The sequence below is a fragment of the Sceloporus occidentalis genome, unplaced genomic scaffold (assembly GCF_023333645.1).
Source record: "Sceloporus occidentalis isolate IW3139 unplaced genomic scaffold, rSceOcc1.0.p SCAF_8, whole genome shotgun sequence".
Taxonomy (NCBI): domain Eukaryota; kingdom Metazoa; phylum Chordata; class Lepidosauria; order Squamata; family Phrynosomatidae; genus Sceloporus; species Sceloporus occidentalis.
In genome coordinates, this window is record NW_028316988.1 from 54,514,476 (window position 1) to 54,536,279 (window position 21,804).

A 21,804-nucleotide genomic window follows, 5' to 3' on the forward strand; every position below is an offset into this window, starting at 1 on the left:
AAATCTCAAGAGGAGATGCCCTCCTTTCACATTAGCTTTCTGTCTCTCAATTGAAAAAGATGGGAAACCCCACGAAGGAAAAGAATCCCAGGCTTTCCCTACAACCTGAACCCATGGCTCACAGTCTCTGGAGCAGCAGAAAACAAGCTTGCTCCCTCCTCAGAGTGGCATCCCTCCAAACCCTCAAACAGGGCTCTCCTCATCATATCCCCTCTTAACCTTCTCTTCTCCCGCTCCCTAAGCCTTTCCTCAGAGGGCATGGCTTCCAGACCCTTCACCATTTTGGTCCCCGTTCTCTGAACATCCCCTTTTGTAGGGACTGTGGTGCCCCAAACTAGACCCAGTCATGCTCCTCCAGGCGAGGCCTGAGTCAGTGACCAAAGCAGAGGAAGAGCGGCGCTACAGTGTCTAGAATGGCATTGGCCTTTTCAGCTGCTGCAGGACGCCTTGGGCTCCCTCGGCCGAGGCCTGGCCTGGGGAGGGGAAATGGCTGCCTTGCTCCGAGGCTCGGGGCGGGTTGCGCAGGCGCCCCAGGCCTTGAGTCCTCCTCCTGCTGCTCCTCAGCCGCCTCCCGCCCAGAGGATGAGCCCCGAAGAAGGGCCTCCGAGGCCGAGACCCTCGCCGCCTCCGCCGCCGCCGCCATGCGCCAGGCCCTGACCCAGGCCAGGCCGGCCTCCTCCTCCTCCTCCTCCCCGGCCTCCGGCAGCGCCCTCCCGGTCTCCGTCTCCCTCGGTGAGCCCCCGCCTCAGGCCCCCAGGGCGGCTCTCTCTCCTCCACTCGGGAGAAAGAAATCATAACCCCAGCCCAGGGCTCCATGTTGGGGGATGATGGGAGTTGTAGTTTGGGGCAGAGGAAAGGCCACAACACCAGCAGAAATAGTCTCTCTTCTTTGAGAGTGCTCCACGCCAAGGAATGCTGGGACTTGTAGTCTGACAGAGAGACCAAAGCACACTGAAGAAACAGTCCCTGGACTGCCCTGGATCCATGATAGGGGATGCTGGGACTTGTAGTTTATTGTGGCACTACTATTGTACTGTTGTAGCTATTTCCCAAGACCACTGAAGTGAATATAATGCCTGTGGAAGGCAGTCCCTCTTGCTACTGACTTGGCTGATTCTCCCCTTCTTTTGTCTGTACTGTGTATCTATGTCTTTAGGATCCTTCAACAGAAGAAAGAAGAACGCGCTCTACGTAACGGTGACGCTTCTCATCGTGTCTCTGCTAATTCTGACCATTGGCCTTGCTGCCACCACAAGGACCCAAAACGTCTCAGTCGGAGGTTATTATCCAGGGGTTATTGTAAGTATAGAATGCTTAACTTGGCTGAGAAACATCGTTGTCTGTCTTGAAGTCCATGTGAATCTTCCAAATCGTTCGGTCTGCAATGTCTTGAAGGGACAATGTTCACTTATTCACTTGCTTTGGCTGTTGAGTGTTTTCTTGTGACGTCTAGGTGGCCCTTTGGATATTGTTTAACTACAGCTTCCATCGGTCCTCACTGTCGGCTATGCTGGCTAGGGTTGATAGCACTCCAACAACCAAAGCCTGGTACTTTGATTGTGTATTCCTGCATGGCCCTTGTGGTCTCTTCCTACACACAGAACACATTTCAGTAGTCCTTAAACTGAACTGAGCTTATTGATTTGTATTTGAGTGTATGAAAATGTTCAGATGTAACATTTTGGAAATGGTTTTTCACTTTGCAGAAGCCTGGAATTGGCTGCAGCTGGGACTCAAACCAGCAGGTGATGTCCAAGGTCCCAGTGTGTGCCAGAAGCACATAGCAAGACGTCAATATACTGTGTCATCTTTGCCAGGGGGAAGATATTCCAAGATGCACAGGGAATTGTACAGGAAGGGGTTGAGCTAGATTGCCACATGGCAAATGTGTATATAAGCTCAGATGTCTGTTTGTACATTTTGTGGGTTTGTAGTTGGTGATTGTTCTCGCGTGTGTCTTTGGCAACAAACAAACAGAGTGCCTCTACGGAGATAAGCCAGGCGTCGGTGTGCCTTTCTTCTAGCAGCTGGCATGCTCCGGCAACTAACAGTTGTTTATCTTCAACACAAGGCTTCCAAGTTTACTCTGCGCGCTCACGTTTGCATCAACATCTCTAGTCACTGAATGTTGCCCTACCTGTAGCTTCTGAACAGTGCCTTATAGAATAGATTACAGTTGTTGAACTGAGAGGTAACTAGCTTCCCTCTCTAGGAAAGGAAACAGGTGGTTTCCCCAACCAGATTTGGGCAAAGCCACTCCAGGCTATAGTAGCTTTCCAGGAGCTCAGTTTAAGAGTGCCCCCAAGCTAAAAGCATGATATTTCAGAGGGAGCACAACCTCATAGAATCATAGAGTTGGGAAGAGACCACAAGGGCCATCCAGTCCAACCCCCTTCTGCCATGCAGGAACTCTCAATCAAAGCATCCCCGACAGATGGCCATCCAGCCTCTGTTTAAAGACCTCCAAAGGAGGCTCCACCACACTCTGAGGGAGTTTGTTCCACTGTCAAACAGCCCTTACTGTCAGAAGTTCCTCCTAATGTTGAGGTGGAATCTCTTTTCCTTTAGCTTGCATCCATTCCTCAGGGTCCTAGTCTCTGGAGCAGCTGAAAACAAGTCAGCTCGCTTCTCAGAATGACATCCCTTCAAATATTTAAACAGGGCTATCATCATATCACCTCTTAACCTTCTCTTCTCCAGGCTAAACATCCCCAGCTCCCTGAGTCGTTCCTCATAGGGCATGGTTTCCAGACCTTTGACCATTTTAGTCCCTCTCCTTTGGACATGCTCCAGTTTCTCAATATCCTTTTTTAATTGTGGTGCCCAGAACTGGACACAGTATTCCAGGTGATGCCTGATCAAGGCACTATTACTTCCCTTGATCTAGACACTATACTTCTATTGATGCAGCCTAAAATCGCATTGGCCTTGTTAGCTGCCACATCGCACTGTTGACTCATGTTCAATTTGTGGTCCACTTGGACTCCTAGATCCCTTTCACATGTAGTCTCGTTCAGCCAGGTCTCCCTCATCCTATATCTGTTCATTTCATTTCTCCGCCCTAAGTGCAGTACCTTACATTTCTCCCTGTTGAAGTTCATTTTGTTAGCTGTGGCCCAGCTTTCTAGTCTATTCAGGTCATCTTGAATTTTGATCCTGTCCTCTGGGGTATTAGCTACTCCTCCTAATTTGGTGTCATCTGCAAATTTGATGAGTATGCCCCCAATTCTGTCATCCAAGTCATTGATAAAGGTGTTGAATAGCACTGGGCCCAGGACAGAGCCCTGTGGGACCCCACTGGTCACTTCTCTCCAGGATGAAAAGGAGCCATTGTTGAGCACCCTTTGGTGCTTTGGGTTCAGCCAGTAAACCAATTACAAATCCATGTAACAGTTGCCTTGTCTAACCCATATTTTACAAGCTTACTGAAATTAAGATATACTATATCCACAGCATTCCCTTCATCTATCAAGCTAGTAATTTTATCAAAGAAAGAGATTAGATTTGTCTGGCATGACTTGTTTCTCTGAAACCCAAGTTGACTTTTTGTGATTATGGCATTGCCTTCTAGATGTTCACAGAGGGAGCCATCAGGCAGACCCAGCAACATCAGGGACTGCCTGAAGGAAGAGGCCCCTCCCTCCTCAACTGTCATCTCGGCCTCAGAGGGAGCCATCAGGCAGACCCAGCAACATCAGGGACTGCCTGAAGGAAGAGGCCCCTCCCTCCTCAACTGTCATCTTGGCCTCAGAGGGAGTCATCAGGCAGACCCAGCAACATCAGGGACTGCCTGAAGGAAGAGGCCCCTCCCTCCTCAACTGTCATCTTGGCCTCAGAGGGAGCCATCAGGCAGACCCAGCAACATCAGGGACTGCCTGAAGGAAGAGGCCCCTCCCTCCTCAACTGTCATCTTGGCCTCAGAGGGAGAGATCAGGCAGACCCAGCAACATCAGGGACTGCCTGAAGGAAGAGGCCCCTCCCTCCTTAACTGTCATCTTGGCCTCAGAGGGAGCCATCAGGCAGACCCAGCAACATCAGGGACTGCCTGAAGGAAGAGGCCCCTCCCTCCTCAACTGTCATCTTGGCCTCAGAGGGAGAGATCAGGCAGACCCAGCAACATCAGGGACTGCCTGAAGGAAGAGGCCCCTCCCTCCTTAACTGTCATCTTGGCCTCAGAGGGAGCGATCAGGCAGACCCAGCAACATCAGGGACTGCCTGAAGGAAGAGGCCCCTCCCTCCTCAACTGTCATCTTGGCCTCAGAGGGAGAGATCAGGCAGACCCAGCAACATCAGGGACTGCCTAAAGGAAGAGGCCCCTCCCTCCTAAGCTGACATCTTGGCCTCAGAGGGAGCGATCAGACAGACCCAGCAACATCAGGGACTGCCTGAAGGACGAGACTTCTCCCTCCTTTGTCACCTTGTATTTTGTATTGCATTATGATTTTTACTGTACACCGCTATGATCATTGCGGAATAGCGGTCTATAAATAAAACATATTATTATTATTATTATTATTATTAATGATCTGCTCCAGAATCTTTCCTGGGATTGATGTCAGACTAACTGGACGATAATTGTTGGGATCCTCTTTTTTCCCCTTTTTGAAGATGGGGACAACGTTTGCCCTCCTCCATTCTGCTGGGACTTCTCCTGTTCTCTAGGAGTTCTCAAAGATTATTGTCAATGGCTCCGATATTACTTTTGCCAATTCTTTTAATACTCTTGGATGTAATTCATCAGGTCCTGGAGATTTATATTCATTTAGATGAACCAGGTATTCCTGTACTATCTCTTTATTTATTCTGTGCTGAAATTCCCCTATTCTTTCCTCCACTCCATTATCATCATGTTGAGCACCCTTTTCCTTTTCTAAGAAGACTGAGACAAAGAAGGGGTTGAGTAATTCTGCCTTTTCTCTGTCCCGTTAGCATTTTGCCATTTTCTTCACACAGTGGCCCTACCGTTTCCTTCTTCTTCCTTTCGCTGCAGACATATCCAAAAAAACCCTTTTTGTTGTTCTTAACCTCTCTAGCAAGCCTGAGTTCATTCTGTGCTTTAGCTTTTCTGACTTTACCCCTACATGTGCTTGCTATTTGTTTGAATACCCCTGTGGTGATTCCCCCATTTTTCCATTTCTTATACATGCTCCGTTTAAAACTTAGCTCAGTTGAAAGTTCCTTAGTCATCCATCCTGGTTTCTTGAGACATCTCCCATTTTTCTTCCTCATTGGAATTGTTTGAAATTGTGCTTTCAGTATCTCTCCTTTGAGAAACTCTCATCCATCTTGAACTCCCTTCTCTTTTAGTATTTCTGACCATGGGATCACCCCCAGCATTTCTCTAAGTTTACTAAAATTAGCTTTCCTAAAATCTAGAAGGTGTGTCTGACTATGCCTGGCTTCTCTTTTCCATTGTATAACAAACTCCAGGAGAACATGGTCACTTCCACCTAAGGATCCCACCCCTTGCACCCCATTAACCAGGTCATCCTTATTGCTTAGGATCAGATCCAAAATAGCTGATCCCCTTGTTGCCTCTTCCACCTTTTGGACAATGAAATTATCTCCAAGGCAAGTGAGGAATTTGCTAGACCTGGAGGATTTGGCTGAGTTTGACTTCCAGCAAATATCAGGATAGTTGAAGTCGCCCATCAATACTATATCTCTCTTTTCTGAATGTGTGGTCATCTGTTCTAGAAAGACATCATCCAGTTCCTCAGTCTGACTTGGGGGTCTGTAGTAGACTCCCACATAGCATCCTTATTGTTTCCCTCCCCTTTAATTTTTATCCAGATGCTTTCCACCTGGCTTCCAGGATTTATGTCCTGAATCGCTTCACTGGTGTATATGTCCCTGACATATAAGGCTATTCCTCCTCCTTTCTTGTTTGGCCTATTTCTCTTGAAAAGGTTATACTCCTCTATTCCTACATTCCAATCATGAGACTCATCCCACCAGGTTTCAGTGATGCCTATTATATCATAAAATATAATCTCAACCCAGGTATTTTCCCTACAGTATTACATGATGTGGATTAGGCTCTATAATGAGCTATAATCCATACTTGATCAAATTCATCCTGAGTCTTTCTCCACTGTCACTCTAGTCTCTTGTCCAAGGGCTTCATTGGCGTGAGCTCCTCAGAAAATCAAAGAGTCTATGCTCTGCATCGAAATAGGATCAGTTCTGTCACCCACCCAGGCCATCTCCCTATTGCACAGATCAACCAGGGCATCAACAGATTTGCTAGCTCTAACAGTAGGAAGATTCTCCGGAGCATTTAGGTCTTCTCCTGGATCCCTTAGTCTCTGTGGGCTCACCATATGTGTTGGCCCGTCACCCCAGCAGAGAATAGAAGTCCCAGCAAATCAAAGCTATTTCAGGCAGTGTTTTGTTAATAGAGTTTTTTCAAAAAGCCTTACCCCAGATCATTCTCATCCTAACTGGCAAAAACCAGATCCAAAGCTTGCTTGACCCCATCCTGGGTCTAACTAACTAGTGTACAAACATTTTCAGACTCATACTGCACATATGCACATCCACAGTCACATTCCCTGTTCAAACACATGCTTGTTAAGGAATCAATCTCCACAAGGTGTTCAGGCAACTTGAAGTGATGGCTGCTTTGGGAGTCAGCTCTGGGCAACCCTCCTTACTTTCCCCATCAAGAGCATGCCAGTTCCAGTTACCTGGCACAACTTGAAGTAGCAGATTTCGAAAAAAGATGCTCCATTCACACTTCACATTTCTTCTCAGTGAGGGGAAGAGCTTGTAGGGGGAGGAAGAGTGAACTCTCTAGGAGTCCCGGAGGCATGTGGAGGAGGCTTATGGGCCTACTGTAGCCTGTAGACTCTGGTTCCCCACCATTGCTCTAGCATGACCTGGGGCCCTTTATATCACCATAATTTCACTTTAATTGCCATGGTTCCATCCTATGGAATCTTGGGATTTGCAGTTTAGGGAGGTATGCTTAAAATTCTTACACAGAGCTTTAGTGCCTCAGCACACTGCAAGCCCCAGGATGCTTCAAGATGCAGTCACGATGGTTAAAGTGAAGTGCTATAACTAGTGTAAAAGAGTACCAGAAAACAGAATGCTGGATGATGTCCTGCAGATAGAAGCAGGCTTTCATCTTGCTTGATTAAGTTCTCAAAACTAAAGCCTTTAAGAATCACTTTGACTTGCACCTAGTTGTGTCAGCAAGTGCACACACCTTCTTTTTCTATCAATAAGTCAACAATTGTCATGTGCTGGTATGAGGAAGGTATCATAATATGGGAACAGGGTGACACTGAGAACAAAATCTTCCCCCACCAGGGAACCCACCATGGCACAGTGTTTATCTCTGAGCACATTCCATCCTCCATCAAGTGTGGGCCTTTGAAAGCTAATTATTCTGGGGGGGGGGGGGGATTGTTTACTTCTGTGGCTCAGGTGGTGAACGTATTTCCAGCAGAGACCATAGGGACCTGCAAACAATCCTAATTGTGAGGGAACTGGCAGCACAGGCAGGCAGAATCTGTACATATTAAATAGTATTCTGAAGAAGAAATGTTAGTAATGATAAGAGCATCCATGTGACAGGATGCAGTTAAGGGAGTGTCTCATCGTAGAATGAATTATCTCCATTCTCCCTCATTCACATTCATTTGGTCTCACACACAGTTTCGCTCACACCTGCACAAACTAGAGGATGGAATATGTCTGTGGTGAACTTGGTCACTTGAAAGTTTTAATTCCTAAGTGTGTGTGTTTAAATTGGCTTCAGCAGGAAGGTTTAAGAGAATACTCAGAGTCAAAGGCCAGGTTCACACATACATGGACATCATCCAGTTATGCTTGCTGTTGTTCGGTTGAATGCTTGAATTGACTCAGTGAAAAGCATTGCATTTGAGTTGACCTTGGATAGCCCTGAAGTCCTGATTGTGTCAATAGAGTAGTTTACACATACAGGTCCATGCTTTACACTATAGTTAGCCTGTTTAGAAAGGATAGGACACAGAAAAGAAGTGCGTTAAGATTCTGGTCATCCCTGCAGCCCTTGGGAACATGCAAAAACACAGAATCCTTTTCTTGTTTATAGCCTGAATCTCTCTCCTCTTCACATTGCAGTGGCCAAAGTCACTTTAGCTAGAGCACTGTCCAGTGTGAGAAACAAATATTTGGCCTCATTTGACTGCCCTGGCATTAAGACTTTGTGTACTGTTTTTTCTCTGCTTTCACCATTCTAATAAAGAGACGTTTAGGTGGTACTTCTGAGACAATTTACTGCTAAAGCAGCACCACCAATGACAGCAGATTTTCTCTGGTGCAACTGAAAAAATTGAGAGACAGGTTGCATCTGTCCTGCAAACTTAATGCATTTTGACATCACTTTAACTGCCATGGCTCAATGTTATGGAATTCTGGGATTTCTAGTTTTGTGAGTTATTTAGCCTTCTGTGTCAGAGCACTCTGGTGCCCCCAACCACCTACAAATCCCAGGATTCCATAGGATGGAGCCATGACAGTTAAAGTGGTGTCAAACTGCATTAATTCTGTAGTGTGGCAGCAACCACAGAGTAGGTTCCCTTCCACTTAGTACTGTATTCAAAGATTCAGCTGTAGCATCACAGTAGTCATGAGTGTATTTATACTACACAATTAAGGTGGTTTGATGTGATTGTTACTATCCTCAGTCTGTCTTATGGAATCCTGGTGTTTGTAGTTTGGTAAAGTATTTAGAATTCTTCACTAGAATTCCCATGAATAATAAACTCCCATGAACAACAGTATAAGGGCTTTCTAGCAGAGAAGCTCCTCGTCAACTTACAAATCACATGTTTCCATTAGAGAGAGCCATGACAGTTTAAGGAATAAACAATGTGTAGTCTATATATACTCCTTGTGATGCCTCTGAAATTGGTGGCACCTTCTGACTAAACCCAAGATGGGGAATGTCATGTGTTTTGTTCCACTTGTCATTGGCCTGCAGTTTCCATAAGGTCTACCAACATAGAACAGTGAGGAGAAATGCTGGGAGTTGCAGTCCAACCATCTCTAGAGGGCTTCATTTTCCCAGTCTGTAAGTGAAATCCTAGCTTAAGGTCATTGGTTCAAATAGCTGTCTGCTTTCACTTATGTTGAGCTACTTCAGTAATATAAATATTTCTAACAATCTTGCTGCTATCTGTCAACCTTCAAAAATACATGTCTCTCTTTTCTTGCCTTCTCTCAGTTGAAAACTTTCCTGTTTTATCATGCTATGGGCAATAATTTTTGCCTATAAAAATTAGGAATGCTATTATGATAGTGTTCTTTTTGAAATTTTTGAGCCCTCTGGATTGGTAAAGTATTCAAAGTAATGAAATACAGTTGTCCCTCCATATGTGACTACTTGGAGTCCGCAGTCTCACTCTTTGTGGGAGGGACGAGCTGCTATCTTTAAAAAGGGAGCGCACGCCATTCTCTATGGTACTCGCATATGTGCAAGTCGCCATTTTCATGGGGGGGCGGGGGGGCGGAACAGATCCCTCACATGTTGGAAAAGGCAACTGTATTTCTCTGTGTTTTTGGTGATCCCTTTCCTCCTTTCTAATTCTGTGTATGTGCTAAGTGGTTATCCTGGATTACTTCCAAATTTAATGCTTTTCAAATCTTTGCCTTTCAGCTTGGTTTTGGGTCATTTCTTGGAATTATTGGATCAAACTTGATAGAAAATAAAAGACAAATGGTAAGTTAAACAGCTGTAAGGCTACTATTTTTTTAACATCATAGAAAAATGTTTTAAGAATTGCTGTGTATTTCCTTGTTCTAGAAGCAGAAACTGCTACCTTTTATGTTACTCTGTGAGGAAAATATAGTTTGGAGCAGGCTTGACTTTTGGACTTTAAAAAGTGATGATGTGGGATAGATACAGTCATGAACATTTAAATGGCCAATCATTCCACCTAGAAGTTGCTGGTGGTATAACTGGCCATTTCTTTTCCATATTATTTTCAGTCTAGCGGGTACCCCCATCTTTTGTTATCATCTTATAAAGTTTTGAGAATGCTTTGATTCTTTTCTTTTTTCTGGATTTCTTATGAGATTCAAAAGTATACTGGGTGCAATCCCAAGTGTGACTTGGCAGTGGATGATGGTACAACCATGCTGTTTCTAATTGCTATAGAGATTTCAGGCTGGTCATTGTTTGGATGGGCCACTACCTGAGAACCTTAAGTTCCACAATGAAGAAAAGCAGAACTCTCAGTGGAATTAAAATAAATAGTCAGCTCCCCAAGTGGCTATTTGCCCACTGTGCTCAGGTTCTGATTTAGTAAACAACAGTAATATTTAACCATGTGTTGCTTTCAACTTTTCTATAACTGAATGGTGCAAAAAGAAGGTCACAGGTTCAGTTCCCTGCAATTCCAATAGAAAGGATCAGGCTGCAAGCAATAGCAAAGACCTGTATCTGCCTGAGACACTGGAGAGTAGACAATATTGGACAACCTAGAACAGGATACTGAATTCCCACATACCAGCTTCATATGCTCATGCCAGAATAGCATTGAAAGCCAGCACCTAACCAGGTGCGTCCCTGCTTTCAAACATCCCCAGGGTGTCATAAGAATTGGCCTTTACTCCTCACTTGCAAATGTTGGTGTAGCGTCTAGCAGCTGGCTCAGGGCATCTTTATCTGAATAACTGAGGTCATATGTTGCAGCTACCCACATTCCATTCATGGTCCCTTCTCAAGTGACAGTGTGATTTAAAATTGACCCATGCTGCTTTTTTAAAAGCCATGGTTCACCTGAGAACCTAGCACCTTTATATAACCACCACAGAGTACACTAAACCTGTGGATTTGACACTCTTGGGTTTCCTTATAAATGGATGAGTGAAAAGATCCTTAAGTTGCTTCACTCTTGCCTGCAGTTCCTGATGTGGAAATATTCACCACATTTTAGTACAGGATCTGCCATTGAACTGTGAAGGCTGTTAATGGAGCTGCTTTTTTATGCCAAGTCAGAACTTTGCTCATTCTAGCTCTTTGTTGCCTTCGCTGACTGAGAGTAACTCACCAAGATCCGAAGCAAGAGGTTTTCCCCCAGCATATGCTACCTCAATTTGAGATGCTGGAGATTCAGTCTAGGATCTGTGGCATGGACTGTGTCCAAATCTGGTTCTGGAAAGAAATTCCCAGCCACCATTCTGGGAGGCTGAAGTTCAAAAGGTAACCTTTCCAGCCTCTGCATTTCCTCTACCAGAGAGCCTGCAGCTTTTATTCCAAAATGTAGATCAAACAGTAACTCCTAAACTACACTACACACTTTCACAGTTCAGATAGAATGGGATAGAAAAGCAGGGAGCCAGACCCAAGCCAGATGGTCACCTAGGCACTCAGACTAAGAGGCCAGCAGGAACCTGTCTGCATCAGAGGGAGAGGTGAGAGAACAAACCCTCTCCATTAGCTCAGAACAGTCACTGGACAGCTGCTTCAGTCAGCCATTGTTCCACTTGGCTATCCTTTAGGGAGAGCTGAGTGATGCAGCAATGACCTTTCTCACCAGCTCAACCAATTGAAGGAGCTACTTCTCTGAGTTAGCAGCTTTTATGATTAGTTAGCCCAGACTGAATCCCTCTATATATCTCTTCTACTCTTCATAGATCAATAGTTCCCAGCCTTTGTTCTTACAGATGTTTTGGACTTTTCTTCCACCAAGCCCCAAACATTGTGGCCAATGGTTAAGGATGGTGGGGGTTGAAATCCAAAATGTCTGGAGCTTCAAAGACTGAGTACCACTACTCTGGAAGGAAGAACCTAGAATCTGGACTATGTCATCAACTGTCATGGAGCAAAAGAGCTATCCATGGAAAAACACACACACACACACACAAATATTAAGTGGTTATTTGCCTCCTGCCCTCCCAAAACATATCTTTTGTAGTTCCATTGTATAATTTGATTATATACAGCATAATCCTTGAGTTGCCACATTTCCTCCCACCACTCTGTCCTCTCCCTCCCTCCTTTTTTTAAAATCCTATTTCTCAGCTGTTGTCAGAAATTGAGAATTAAGAGTAGAGAACCTCTTTAAACCAAAGGCAGAAGGGTGGGATGAAAAATAGCAACAGATTTTAGCAAAAAGCTCTTACTACCAGCGACTGAGCTGTGGTGGCACTTTTTCAACCTTTTAGAATGAAGGAAGGCCTGTCCAAAAACTGGGAAATCACCAGATGATGATGACATAGGAAAGGAGGGTGGCCATCTGGAGTTGAATTTGCCCCTTCCCCCGGGTCTGACATTTCCCACTCCTGTTATAAACCATCAATTGTGAGAATTTAATCTGTCTGTACCTTGGAGCAAGCAGCCAGGTAAATGTCAGATAGGTGGAACAACGGGAGTATGGCAGCCTTGGGGGGGATGTGTGTCCTGGTAGCTCTCCTCATTGACCAGTTGTCCAGGCTGCAAGAATCACATTGGGGGGAACGGCTCTCTTCTCATTCCATTCCGTAGCACATTCTCAGTTGTGTTTCCAGAGTTCCGATTCTTTGTCTTGTAATATCAACAGTCACAACAGTTGATGCCTACCACCGTCAGATAGTCTGAGCAACAACAACAATAATGCAGCCCCAGAATTTGGGAAGGAATACAGTCTGTGCACATAGCTGACTTGTGGCTACAGCATAATAGAGTGTGTGCTTTTGATATTTATTTCATAAGGGAGAAAGCAGATAACCATTAGCTCCCATCAACAGATTGTTCTGGTCACTATCTAGCAAAGGAATGAAAGATAGTCAGTAGCATCATAAACAACAAAACTGCAGGAGAGTACGTAATACACTTTGTGTCCTTCCACAAAGAACTCCAGATAATACAATTAGGAAACGGAGAATATGCCCCAAACATCTGGTAAAATGTGTGTTTGGGAGACACACATTTCAAAAAGCTGACTCTCCTTGTGCAATAGAAGTTGAAGTCCTTAGTGTTTTCACAAAAGGGCTTTTTACATGGATATGTTGTTGGTATGTTACACCCTTGACGCAGAAACAGACAGCTGCATGAAACATTCTCTTTTTCCTTCCATAGCTGGTTGCTTCGATCGTGTTCATCAGTTTTGGTGTTATTGCCGCCTTCTGCTGTGCCATTGTGGATGGTGTGTTTGCTGCCAGGCACATAGTGAGTATGCATCAAATGAGGTTTGTGGGTGACGATTGCCAAGTATGTAGGGAAGGCTGTGTTAATGCCTTTAAGCTTGGGGAGCACAGAATAAGGCATTGGGGGGCAAAATTCAGTTCTTAATATTTTTAACTTTAGATTTCAGAAAGCAAGGCACTATTCCTCATGGCTGTAAACATGTTTGAGAGTATGGGCATTTTGTAATATTATTTCAGAAGCCAGAGAGATAGCTGAAAAAGCTGTTAACATAAAGTGAGGAAAAGGATGAAGAGAGTCTCTCTTTAGAGACTGTATTAGAATTCATTAGAGGAAAGGTAGGATGTAAATATAACAATAAATAAAGGTAGGACTGGTCCTTTATCTGTTCACTATTTTGGTAAATAATTTGTTGAGCTGGAACCTAACTTCCATTTCTTTTTCCTTTAAATAAAAAAGGCTGCTGTTTTTCTTTTCTTTTTACAGGATCTTAGGCCCTTGTATGCAGGACGGTGTCATTACTACTCTAAAAGTACAGCCTCACCAGAGGTGGGTATTTCTGTCAGTGTGCCAAGTCTGCATCAGAGGTGGAGGCTTACAGCGAACTACTCTGCCCGCCGGGAAGGCAGGGCACTTAGCCTTTTCAGTTCTTCAGAAATTTGGTTCCCATAAATTGCTTTCTGGAATGCACCACTATAGCTGGCTGGGTAGGGAGAGGAAAGGATGTCCTCCTCTGTAGGAAGGAAAGATTCAAAGCTAGTAAAAATAGTTTTCAAAATGAAAGAGTTTTACTTGACATACTAGATTTCTGCATGCAAGGAATACCTTTGTTTATTTCCAGACAGAGCAGCATTCATCCATGTGGCTCCCCGACTTGTAGTCTGAAGGGGTACAACATCAGTAACAGGGTTTCTTGCAAGAATCAGCCTCAGAGCAGCACTGAATTGGTTTTAAACATTCTTCTCCAATCCAAGGTCCTGTCTCAGGTGTCATCCCTAGCCTTCACAACTGGCTGTGGGATGATGGGAGTTATAGTAACACCTCAGAAAGGGCTCCAGGTTGGGGAAGGGTGTTTTAAGACCATCCCACTGTGTTCTTTGGAATAACAGAGGAAGCTGCTCCCAGCATCCATATGCCTCTTTCTTTCTCATTCATTCAGGCTGTCTGCCACCCCCAACACCGAAGTACAAGTTGCATGCCCAAGATTAAAACTAACACCTGTTTCTGCTGTGACCTATACAACTGTGGAAGGTGAGTGAGGGAAGAATGGAACATGGGATGTGTAACTGAACAGGGAGCTAATCATAGGTTAACTCTGCAATTTCTGTGTGCAAAAGGAACATTCTTAGAGTGGGGTTTTAGATGGCTGCTTTCTTGAGTAAGTGAGTTTAGCTGGCAGAACCTATGGCTGATGTTGACTCAGTCTGTCCTACTTTGTCCTCTTTTCTGCCTGTTAATCTGGGTGGCCAACATAAAGCCATAAGGCCATATTCAGCTACTCATGTTCCCCTGCCCTGCCTTACTCTGTACCACACATGATCAGTGGTGCTACTCTGGTTTGAGCTGTTTGTGGGCTTTTAAAGGCCACATTAGCCTTTTTTTGGAAAGGCTGTTCTCAGCAGAACAGTATAGCCAAAATCCAGTTCTGTACCATGACTTTACACAAATATAGCTATGCTGGAGACATGCGGCATAGCCCCATTGCACAAAAATTTTGGCAGCATTGTTGTGTGTCACAACACCCAAAACTGCACAACTGTTTGTACAACAGTTAAAACAGATTAATATTGGTTTGCACAACACATTAGCATACCACCCTTGTGCAACATCCTAATAAATATAACTACTTGCACAATCATATCTATATTGTAAAGTACAACAGATTGGGGGGGGGGGGGACATTCCCCATTCCAGCAGTAACCACTTACCTGGGAGTAAGTCCCAGTGAGCTCAGTAGTGAATATACAGTACATGTATAGGACTGCATGATTCTTCTGACGGTAAATAGGCAAAACCATGTTCTTTGTCCTTAATTTTCAAAGGGCTGGATGAGGTGATGCAGCTTTTTCAGATCTTCACAGGGGTCAGTTAGTGCCAATGTGTGAAAACTGGAGCAAAATTGCACAATCAATGCCACTGTATATGCCACTGTATATATAGATGCACATTCTCAATCAATGTATATCTGTGTATAACCCATAACTCCATGTGGAAATTTACGAAACACAGACACAGCATTGTATCTCAGCCAACGTATTCAATTGTGTTTTAGTATTATAAACTGGGGGTGTGAGGTTGTCAACATCTTTTAATTGCATGAGCCACCCTGAGTCCCGGTCTTCATAGAAAGGTGCATATAAATCAAATAAGTAAATTAGGAGCCAAACTTTTCCCATATGAAGAAAAGTATATGTAGGCTGTACTAAGTACAGCTCCATCTCATGACAAAGTCCATTTCCCCTTCTTGTACAACTGAGCATATTGAGGTTGAGGATTTCTTTTAAAGCAGATGTTTCTTCAACAGAGTGGAGATTTCCGGTGGGTATTATGAGTACATTGATGTCAGCAGCTGCCAAGATATCATCCACCTTTACCATTTGCTCTGGTCAGCGACCATCTTGAACATTGTGGGCTTGTTTCTGGGAATCATCACTGCTGCAATCCTGGGTGGCTTTAAAGATATGGTAAGAGGATATCTGTAGAGAACTGTGGGGAGCCATCCAGTTTTCATTGTTGTTGTTTTTTCCATAGAAAAACTATCTTGGCAAATGTTGAGCTAGAAGATATGAAGTTGCTTTAGGCAGACTTGGGTTATTGAGTCATCTGTGTCGGTATTGTCTAAAGCAATAGTTCTCATTTTTGGCCTTCCAGATTTTTTAGACTTGGCCTAGCCAAGATGGTTAGTGGTCTGGAACTGTGGGCACTGAAATCCAAAAGTCTTGGGGGTGAAAGGCTGAGAAGGACAGGTATAAATCTGGTGCCCTTCAGATGATTTGAACTGCATCTCATAGACTTTCTGGCTGTTGGCTCAGTTGGCAGAGACAGATGAGAAGTGTAGCCCAAAACATCTGGAGGGCATCAGGTTGGCCTAAATAATTGGAGGCCACTCCCCAGATTTTCTGTTCCCCAGTTCTGCCTGGAGATATCAGGGGCTGAACTTGGGAATGTTCAAATACACAAAATAAAAATGAGCTTTTATTAAACTATGGCCAAAAATATCTACAGGAAGGCCCTTTCAGGGTTTCTCGTGAGAGTCTTTCCCATAGCTCTATCCACAGATGCTGTGTGTTGACTTGAGACCTTTTATATACAAAGCACATGTTCTCTAATTGAACTGTAGCCCTTTCCCAACTGGTTTAAAAATAATGGTGATGAATTGACAAAAAAGCTTTTATCTAGGGTGGGAATAATGAAGCCCTCCAGATGTTGATAGACTGTAATTCCTGGAGCCCCTGCCAGCATTGTCAAGGGTAAAGAACACAAGGAATTGCAGTCCAGCAACATTTGGAGGGCTGTGAGATTCCCAACTCTTTAAGTTGTGGAAACAACATTAGAAATTAAAAGTAAAAGGTGAGTGCTCTTTGGGGCAGTATCCACTAGTAAGCCTTCTGGGTTGAAATGAATGGGAACTACCCATGCAGGCTGGCCCAAGACATTTTGCTACCTGAGCCAGAGCAGCATATGGTGCCATTGTACACCGTTGTTTATCCTCTTGAATGTTACCTGTTTATGTACAGAGTTCGAAGCAAACAGGATTCATTTCTCTTCTCAGACCTCTCTGGCAATAGTCTCATTTCTTCTTTTCTTTGAGGTACACTGACCACATACTAAGTTTTCCATTCTCCATTATGTCTACAGACTCCCTCACTCCCTGCTCTTAACTGTACACCTGAAAATCCACGGTCAGCTGTATCCTATTATTCAAGACCCCAGGTGACATCTTACAATACATACTATCACAACACTCCCCACCTGCCACCATATTCGGCATATGACTTCCAGGTATGTGGCACACATCAAAATGCATCAACCAGTTATTCTGCAGTTGCCCTTCTTTGCTTTGTAGTCTGTCTGTATCAGGTTGGGAAACATAATCCTTCCATATGTTGCCAAACTACAACTCCTATCATGCCCATCCTATCACTGGTTGCTGGTTAGGGCTGATGGGAGTTTCAGGCAATATCTGGAGGGCCACATATAAAGTCCTGCTTCATAAAACCCTACTTTATAGTCTCCCTTTAGAAGAAAAGGGAGTTTGCATCTACCCTGCTGGTACTTTGTTTAGCTGTTCTTTGCACTAAAAGTTAATTTTTTTGCAACTCTGTTGCAACAAAGCTGATTACCCTTTTCTGCTTTGTTTAATTTGTGTAAATTGAAGTTTCCAGAAAAGAAAACCTGCTGCTCTTGGCCTTCATGCAGCCTTTAGCCAATTAATTGATTGATTAATTCTGTTTGTATGTTGCTTTACAATAGAGCTAGGGAAGCACAGGGTCTGAGGCCAAGTCAAGCCCAGCAGCATTTGGACAAGTTTATCCTTTATTCTAAAAGGTTGAAATTCCTGTCCTGTGGCTTAGATATTGGCCACAAGATCTTGAACTTAAAATATCCTGATATTTTTGGTCCCATCCTTTTGCCTTTGGTATGGCTGCCAGAGTTATGGCCCCTAAGAACTTGATTTCATTTTAGTCCTAGGAAAATAAATTTTAGGCTCAGGAGAACAACAATATATAAACAACAACAACAACAGGAAACATCTCTGGCTTTGAGAGATTTCTTCAGTAGGCCTAAAATGGCAGGAGAGGAACAAAAATGTGATTAAAATGCTGCCACAGTCCCCTAGATGGCATTTTGGGGCACAAAATGTTGTTTTCTAAAAATTGAATGTACTCCACTAGCCTCTGACAGTTGCCCACTCCTGCCCCAGAACTTCTCATACTGAATTCAGCTCCCAGACTGGAAAAGGTTGTCTGCTCCTTGACTTACAGCAAAAGTATGCTGTCAAGTCAAGATGGTTAATAACAACAAAGACACAAAAAAGCCCTGTAACATCACCAGCAGCCTTGGGCCTCATTTCTAAAGCCCTCTTCAAGTGATAAGATTAACAAATCATCTGAGTCACTACATGTTCTCTTCCCACATTCTTGGGATGAAGCAGCTGAGACCAGTCCATAATGAAGGCTCTCCACATTTGAAAAGTGAAGTAATCCATATTCATTATTGCCTCTCCTGTTTGTTCCAGCATTCCACCATGTTTCAAGCCTCCACGCCATCTGATCCTCCGTCATTATCGCCATCGCCGAGCTACGTGTGGTCTCCCATAGCACCTCCCCGTTACTCTCCACCGTATTTTCCACCTTTTGAAAAGCCACCCCCTTACACACCGTAGATGGAGGAGCGGGGAAGTACTGCCACCGGAACTCATTGTGAAACTTTTGTACTACAGTTAGAGGGGGGTAGGGAGTAGGAGAGGGGGCACATCACTGCATAACCAAGTATCACTATATAAAACATCTTTGCAACACTTCTTTTGAGTAGCTTTGGGCTGAGGCCAAATTGATGCTCATGGATAGCTTCTAGAACCTTCATTGGCCATGGCCATTTGTTTTGGATGGGCTTGGAAAACTGTGTTCTGCAGGATGGATAAAGAAGTGGCTTTTATATCTTGCTGTACTGTTGCTAGTTTGCTAAAGGTAAAGTTTGGGAAAATTCCGTTTTTGGAGTACAATTCCCAGAATCCCCCCAACTACCTCCCAAACTCTTGCTAAAGGCAACTGGTTAGCCAAAGCCTATTGTTGCCTTATCCTGCCCTGCTTTTCCCCAGAGGTGCTTCTAGAGCAAGGGTGGGTATGTTCCCGTGCCATAAAGAATGCTCCTACCAATTTTCAACTCCACTGTTGCTCTGGAAGATTGCAATGCACTTTAGTGGCCACCATTTTGGACAAATGAAAGTGATGTCACATCGTGCTCAGTTGTCTTTTGGTCCAGGCTGAAGAACCCCTGGAATGTAACTAGTTATGCTGATTTAAAAGGGAAGAGGCCTATGGCCATCCAAGGGTTGTAGGACTATATGGTTCCCATCATATCTGGTCATTCTGGCTGAGTTGGATGGGTGTCCATCTGCATGTGGAGGACCAGCTGGTTCTCCAGATATTAGATTGTAGTTGCCATCAACCTTAGCTAGCCTAATTAAAGGTAAGGGATGATGGGAGCTGCAGTCCAGCACTAGGAGGCCCCCCACATTCTGTTCCCATGTTAAATAGATTTAAGCTCCATAAAGGGAATTTATTATTTACGTTAGTAGGAGAGAGAAAATATATATGTGATATACAGATCTTTAATTCTGTGCCCAGAAAACAGACCTTTGAATGAGAATGAAGGATGAGCTGTTTGCTTTTGAGAGATGTCTTATTTCTTACGAACAAAAGCTTTACTTTGTCAGGAAGAGGTATTGAAATGCTGCTGTTTGCTGTGTGAATAAGATCTTACCGATATTTGGCAGCGGATTTGTAAGCACTGAATCACTGTAGAAAAATAATGGCTGCTTCATGCAAAATTTCTCCTTACACATACAGTATAGGGAAAATGTCAAAAATGGATTGCCCATTTATGTAGGTTTTTATTGTAGCAAATGAAGTGCCATAAAATAGACTGCTATTTGAATTACTGTAGTAGAAAAGCTACACAGTATGGTTGAATGTCTTAAGTAAATGCGGTTTATATTCCTCTTTTGCTGTAAAACTGAGGTAGGGAACGTTTGGGCATCCAGATGTTACTGAACTGCAGCTCACATCAGCACTAGCCAGATGGTGAAGGCGGATGAGCATTGCACTCCAACAACGTCTAGAAGACCACATTTTCCAACCCTGCTGTCAAAGGATGCGGTGAATGTAGCTGCTCTGTACTTGCAGAGGATTTCAAAGGCTCATTGGAACTTATGGATGACATATTAACATAAAGGTAACCTTAAAAGCATTTCTTGTTAAAATTGCTAATACTTTACTGAGGCCTGTTACAGACTGCCAAAATAAAGCTGCTTCGAGTCTCTTTGGAAGTATGCTATTTAAATGATGCATGAGTCCTAAGAGTTTGGAGGTTGCACCAAAGCCACACTCCATTCCTAAGCACTGGAGGGCAGCTTTGGTGCAGCTTCCAGATTCTTAGGGTGCATGCATCATTTAAACAGCATACCTCCAAAGAGACCCAAAGCAGCTTTATTTTGGCAGTCTGTAACAGGCCTGAGTTGCTTTTTGTCATATTGACGTGTACACTGGTAGTACAGATGCTGTTAGTCTAACCTTTGCCCCTCAAAAATCCAGATAACAAAGAGCTCGTTTTGACTTAGATTGAGCCAGTATGAAAGAGGAAAATTTGGCCTATGAAATTACTGCCGTTTAATAACAGAATTTTAAAAAGGCATACCAGGACATGTGAGAGCATACTGCCACAGGTAAGTATGTTTCAGTGTTGGTACATGCTTTCACATCAGTTTAGTGAATGGGACGGCAAGAGGCATTTTGGCAGCATCCACGTGCCGTTCTGCAGGCAGGCAAAAGACATTGTTTGCTGTTGTGTTTTAAAAATTTCCCATTTTAAAAGATTAGGAAGCAGGTAACTGGGAAATACTTCTGTCTGAAACCCTGGCAAGCTGTTTCCACTGAGAGTTAAGGTCTTTTTCACACTCCACAATTGTAACAGCTTGAGGTCACTTTAAGTGCCATGGCTGCACCCTACAGAATTGTAATCTGGCACGGCACTGGAACAGAATTCTAGCAAAGAATTCCAAATACCTCACAAAACTACAAGTTCCAGGATTCCATAGAATGGAACCATGGCATCTGAAGTGACATTATAGTGCTCTAATTGTAAGTTGTGAAAGAGACCACATTTTTGGGCAAATAGAACCAGCAGTCTGCTCTAGTCTATGGCAGCTTCCTAGGGCAAGTTCTGTCTGCTCTGGTTTTCAGGAAGGTGCTTGCAAAGTGTATTCATCATTTCCTATAGCCCCTTTGGCAAAACTGCTAGTTTAAGTGTAATTTAATTACACCTGTGGATTTAAAGGAAATGTGGGATACCTGAAGTTGTCCGGATGGACTGCATCTCTCATGGCTTTATCCTTGGCCTTCCTGGTTGGGGCTGATGGGAAATGGGAGCCCAACATTAACTGGTGTGAAGAGCTGTCGGAGAGTATTGCGATAGCCTGGGCCACAGACATGTGCCATATAAGCCACAATTGTGGAATCCTGCAAAATGCTCTTCATGCATTAAGAGCCATGTCATGTGCCACTGTTTTTTAAAAAAATATGTTTATTATATCTGTGGCTAAAATGCGCTCATTCACCCCAATTTTCTTGCATTAAGCCACTGAGATATACAAAAATGCTTTCATATCATTTGCTCAGTTTTATGGCTTTTAATCAAAACATTTTTAAATGATTGATTCTGAAAGCAATTCAGCAGATTTATCCCTCTTTCCCCCCAAAAAGCACCCCAACCATCTTATTATTGCTTTAGTCCCCAAGCTAAAATGCCATTGTGTTAAACTCATCTGTATAGCAAACACTGGTGTAGTATTCTGTAAATATACTAAAAAGGGACATATGTCAGGGATTCCTTCTATCATACAATACTTGCATTTCATTATTATTATGTGCCAAAGAGATTGTGTAGATGGCCTTGTGGTTGCT

The 21,804-nt window shown here is 43.7% G+C and overlaps 1 protein-coding gene across 1 annotated transcript; it reads left to right on the forward strand.

The window, feature by feature from the left end:
• The first annotated feature begins 413 nt into the window (after positions 1–413).
• On the forward strand, positions 414–20,177 carry LOC149308936 (transmembrane protein 255A-like). Its single transcript, XM_089537154.1, has 9 exons — positions 414–732; positions 1,157–1,299; positions 9,650–9,712; positions 13,055–13,144; positions 13,607–13,669; positions 14,280–14,371; positions 15,645–15,804; positions 16,979–17,122; positions 18,360–20,177. The coding sequence occupies exons 1-9, from the start codon at positions 414–416 to the stop codon at positions 18,504–18,506; spliced, it is 1,221 nt and encodes a 406-aa protein (XP_089393280.1). The 3' UTR covers positions 18,507–20,177.
• Positions 20,178–21,804: the final 1,627 nt, after the last annotated feature.

What these genes read in the sequence shown, in the direction of transcription:
- LOC149308936 (XM_089537154.1), top strand. Translation starts at nt 414, where the DNA reads ATGGCATTGGCCTTTTCAGCTGCTGCAGGACGCCTTGGGCTCCCTCGG. An exon ending in TAGAAAATAAAAGACAAATG is followed by an intron (nt 9,713 to 13,054) that starts GTAAGTTAAACA and finishes TTCCTTCCATAG; the next exon opens with CTGGTTGCTTCGATCGTGTT. An exon ending in GACCTATACAACTGTGGAAG is followed by an intron (nt 14,372 to 15,644) that starts GTGAGTGAGGGA and finishes TTTCTTCAACAG; the next exon opens with AGTGGAGATTTCCGGTGGGT.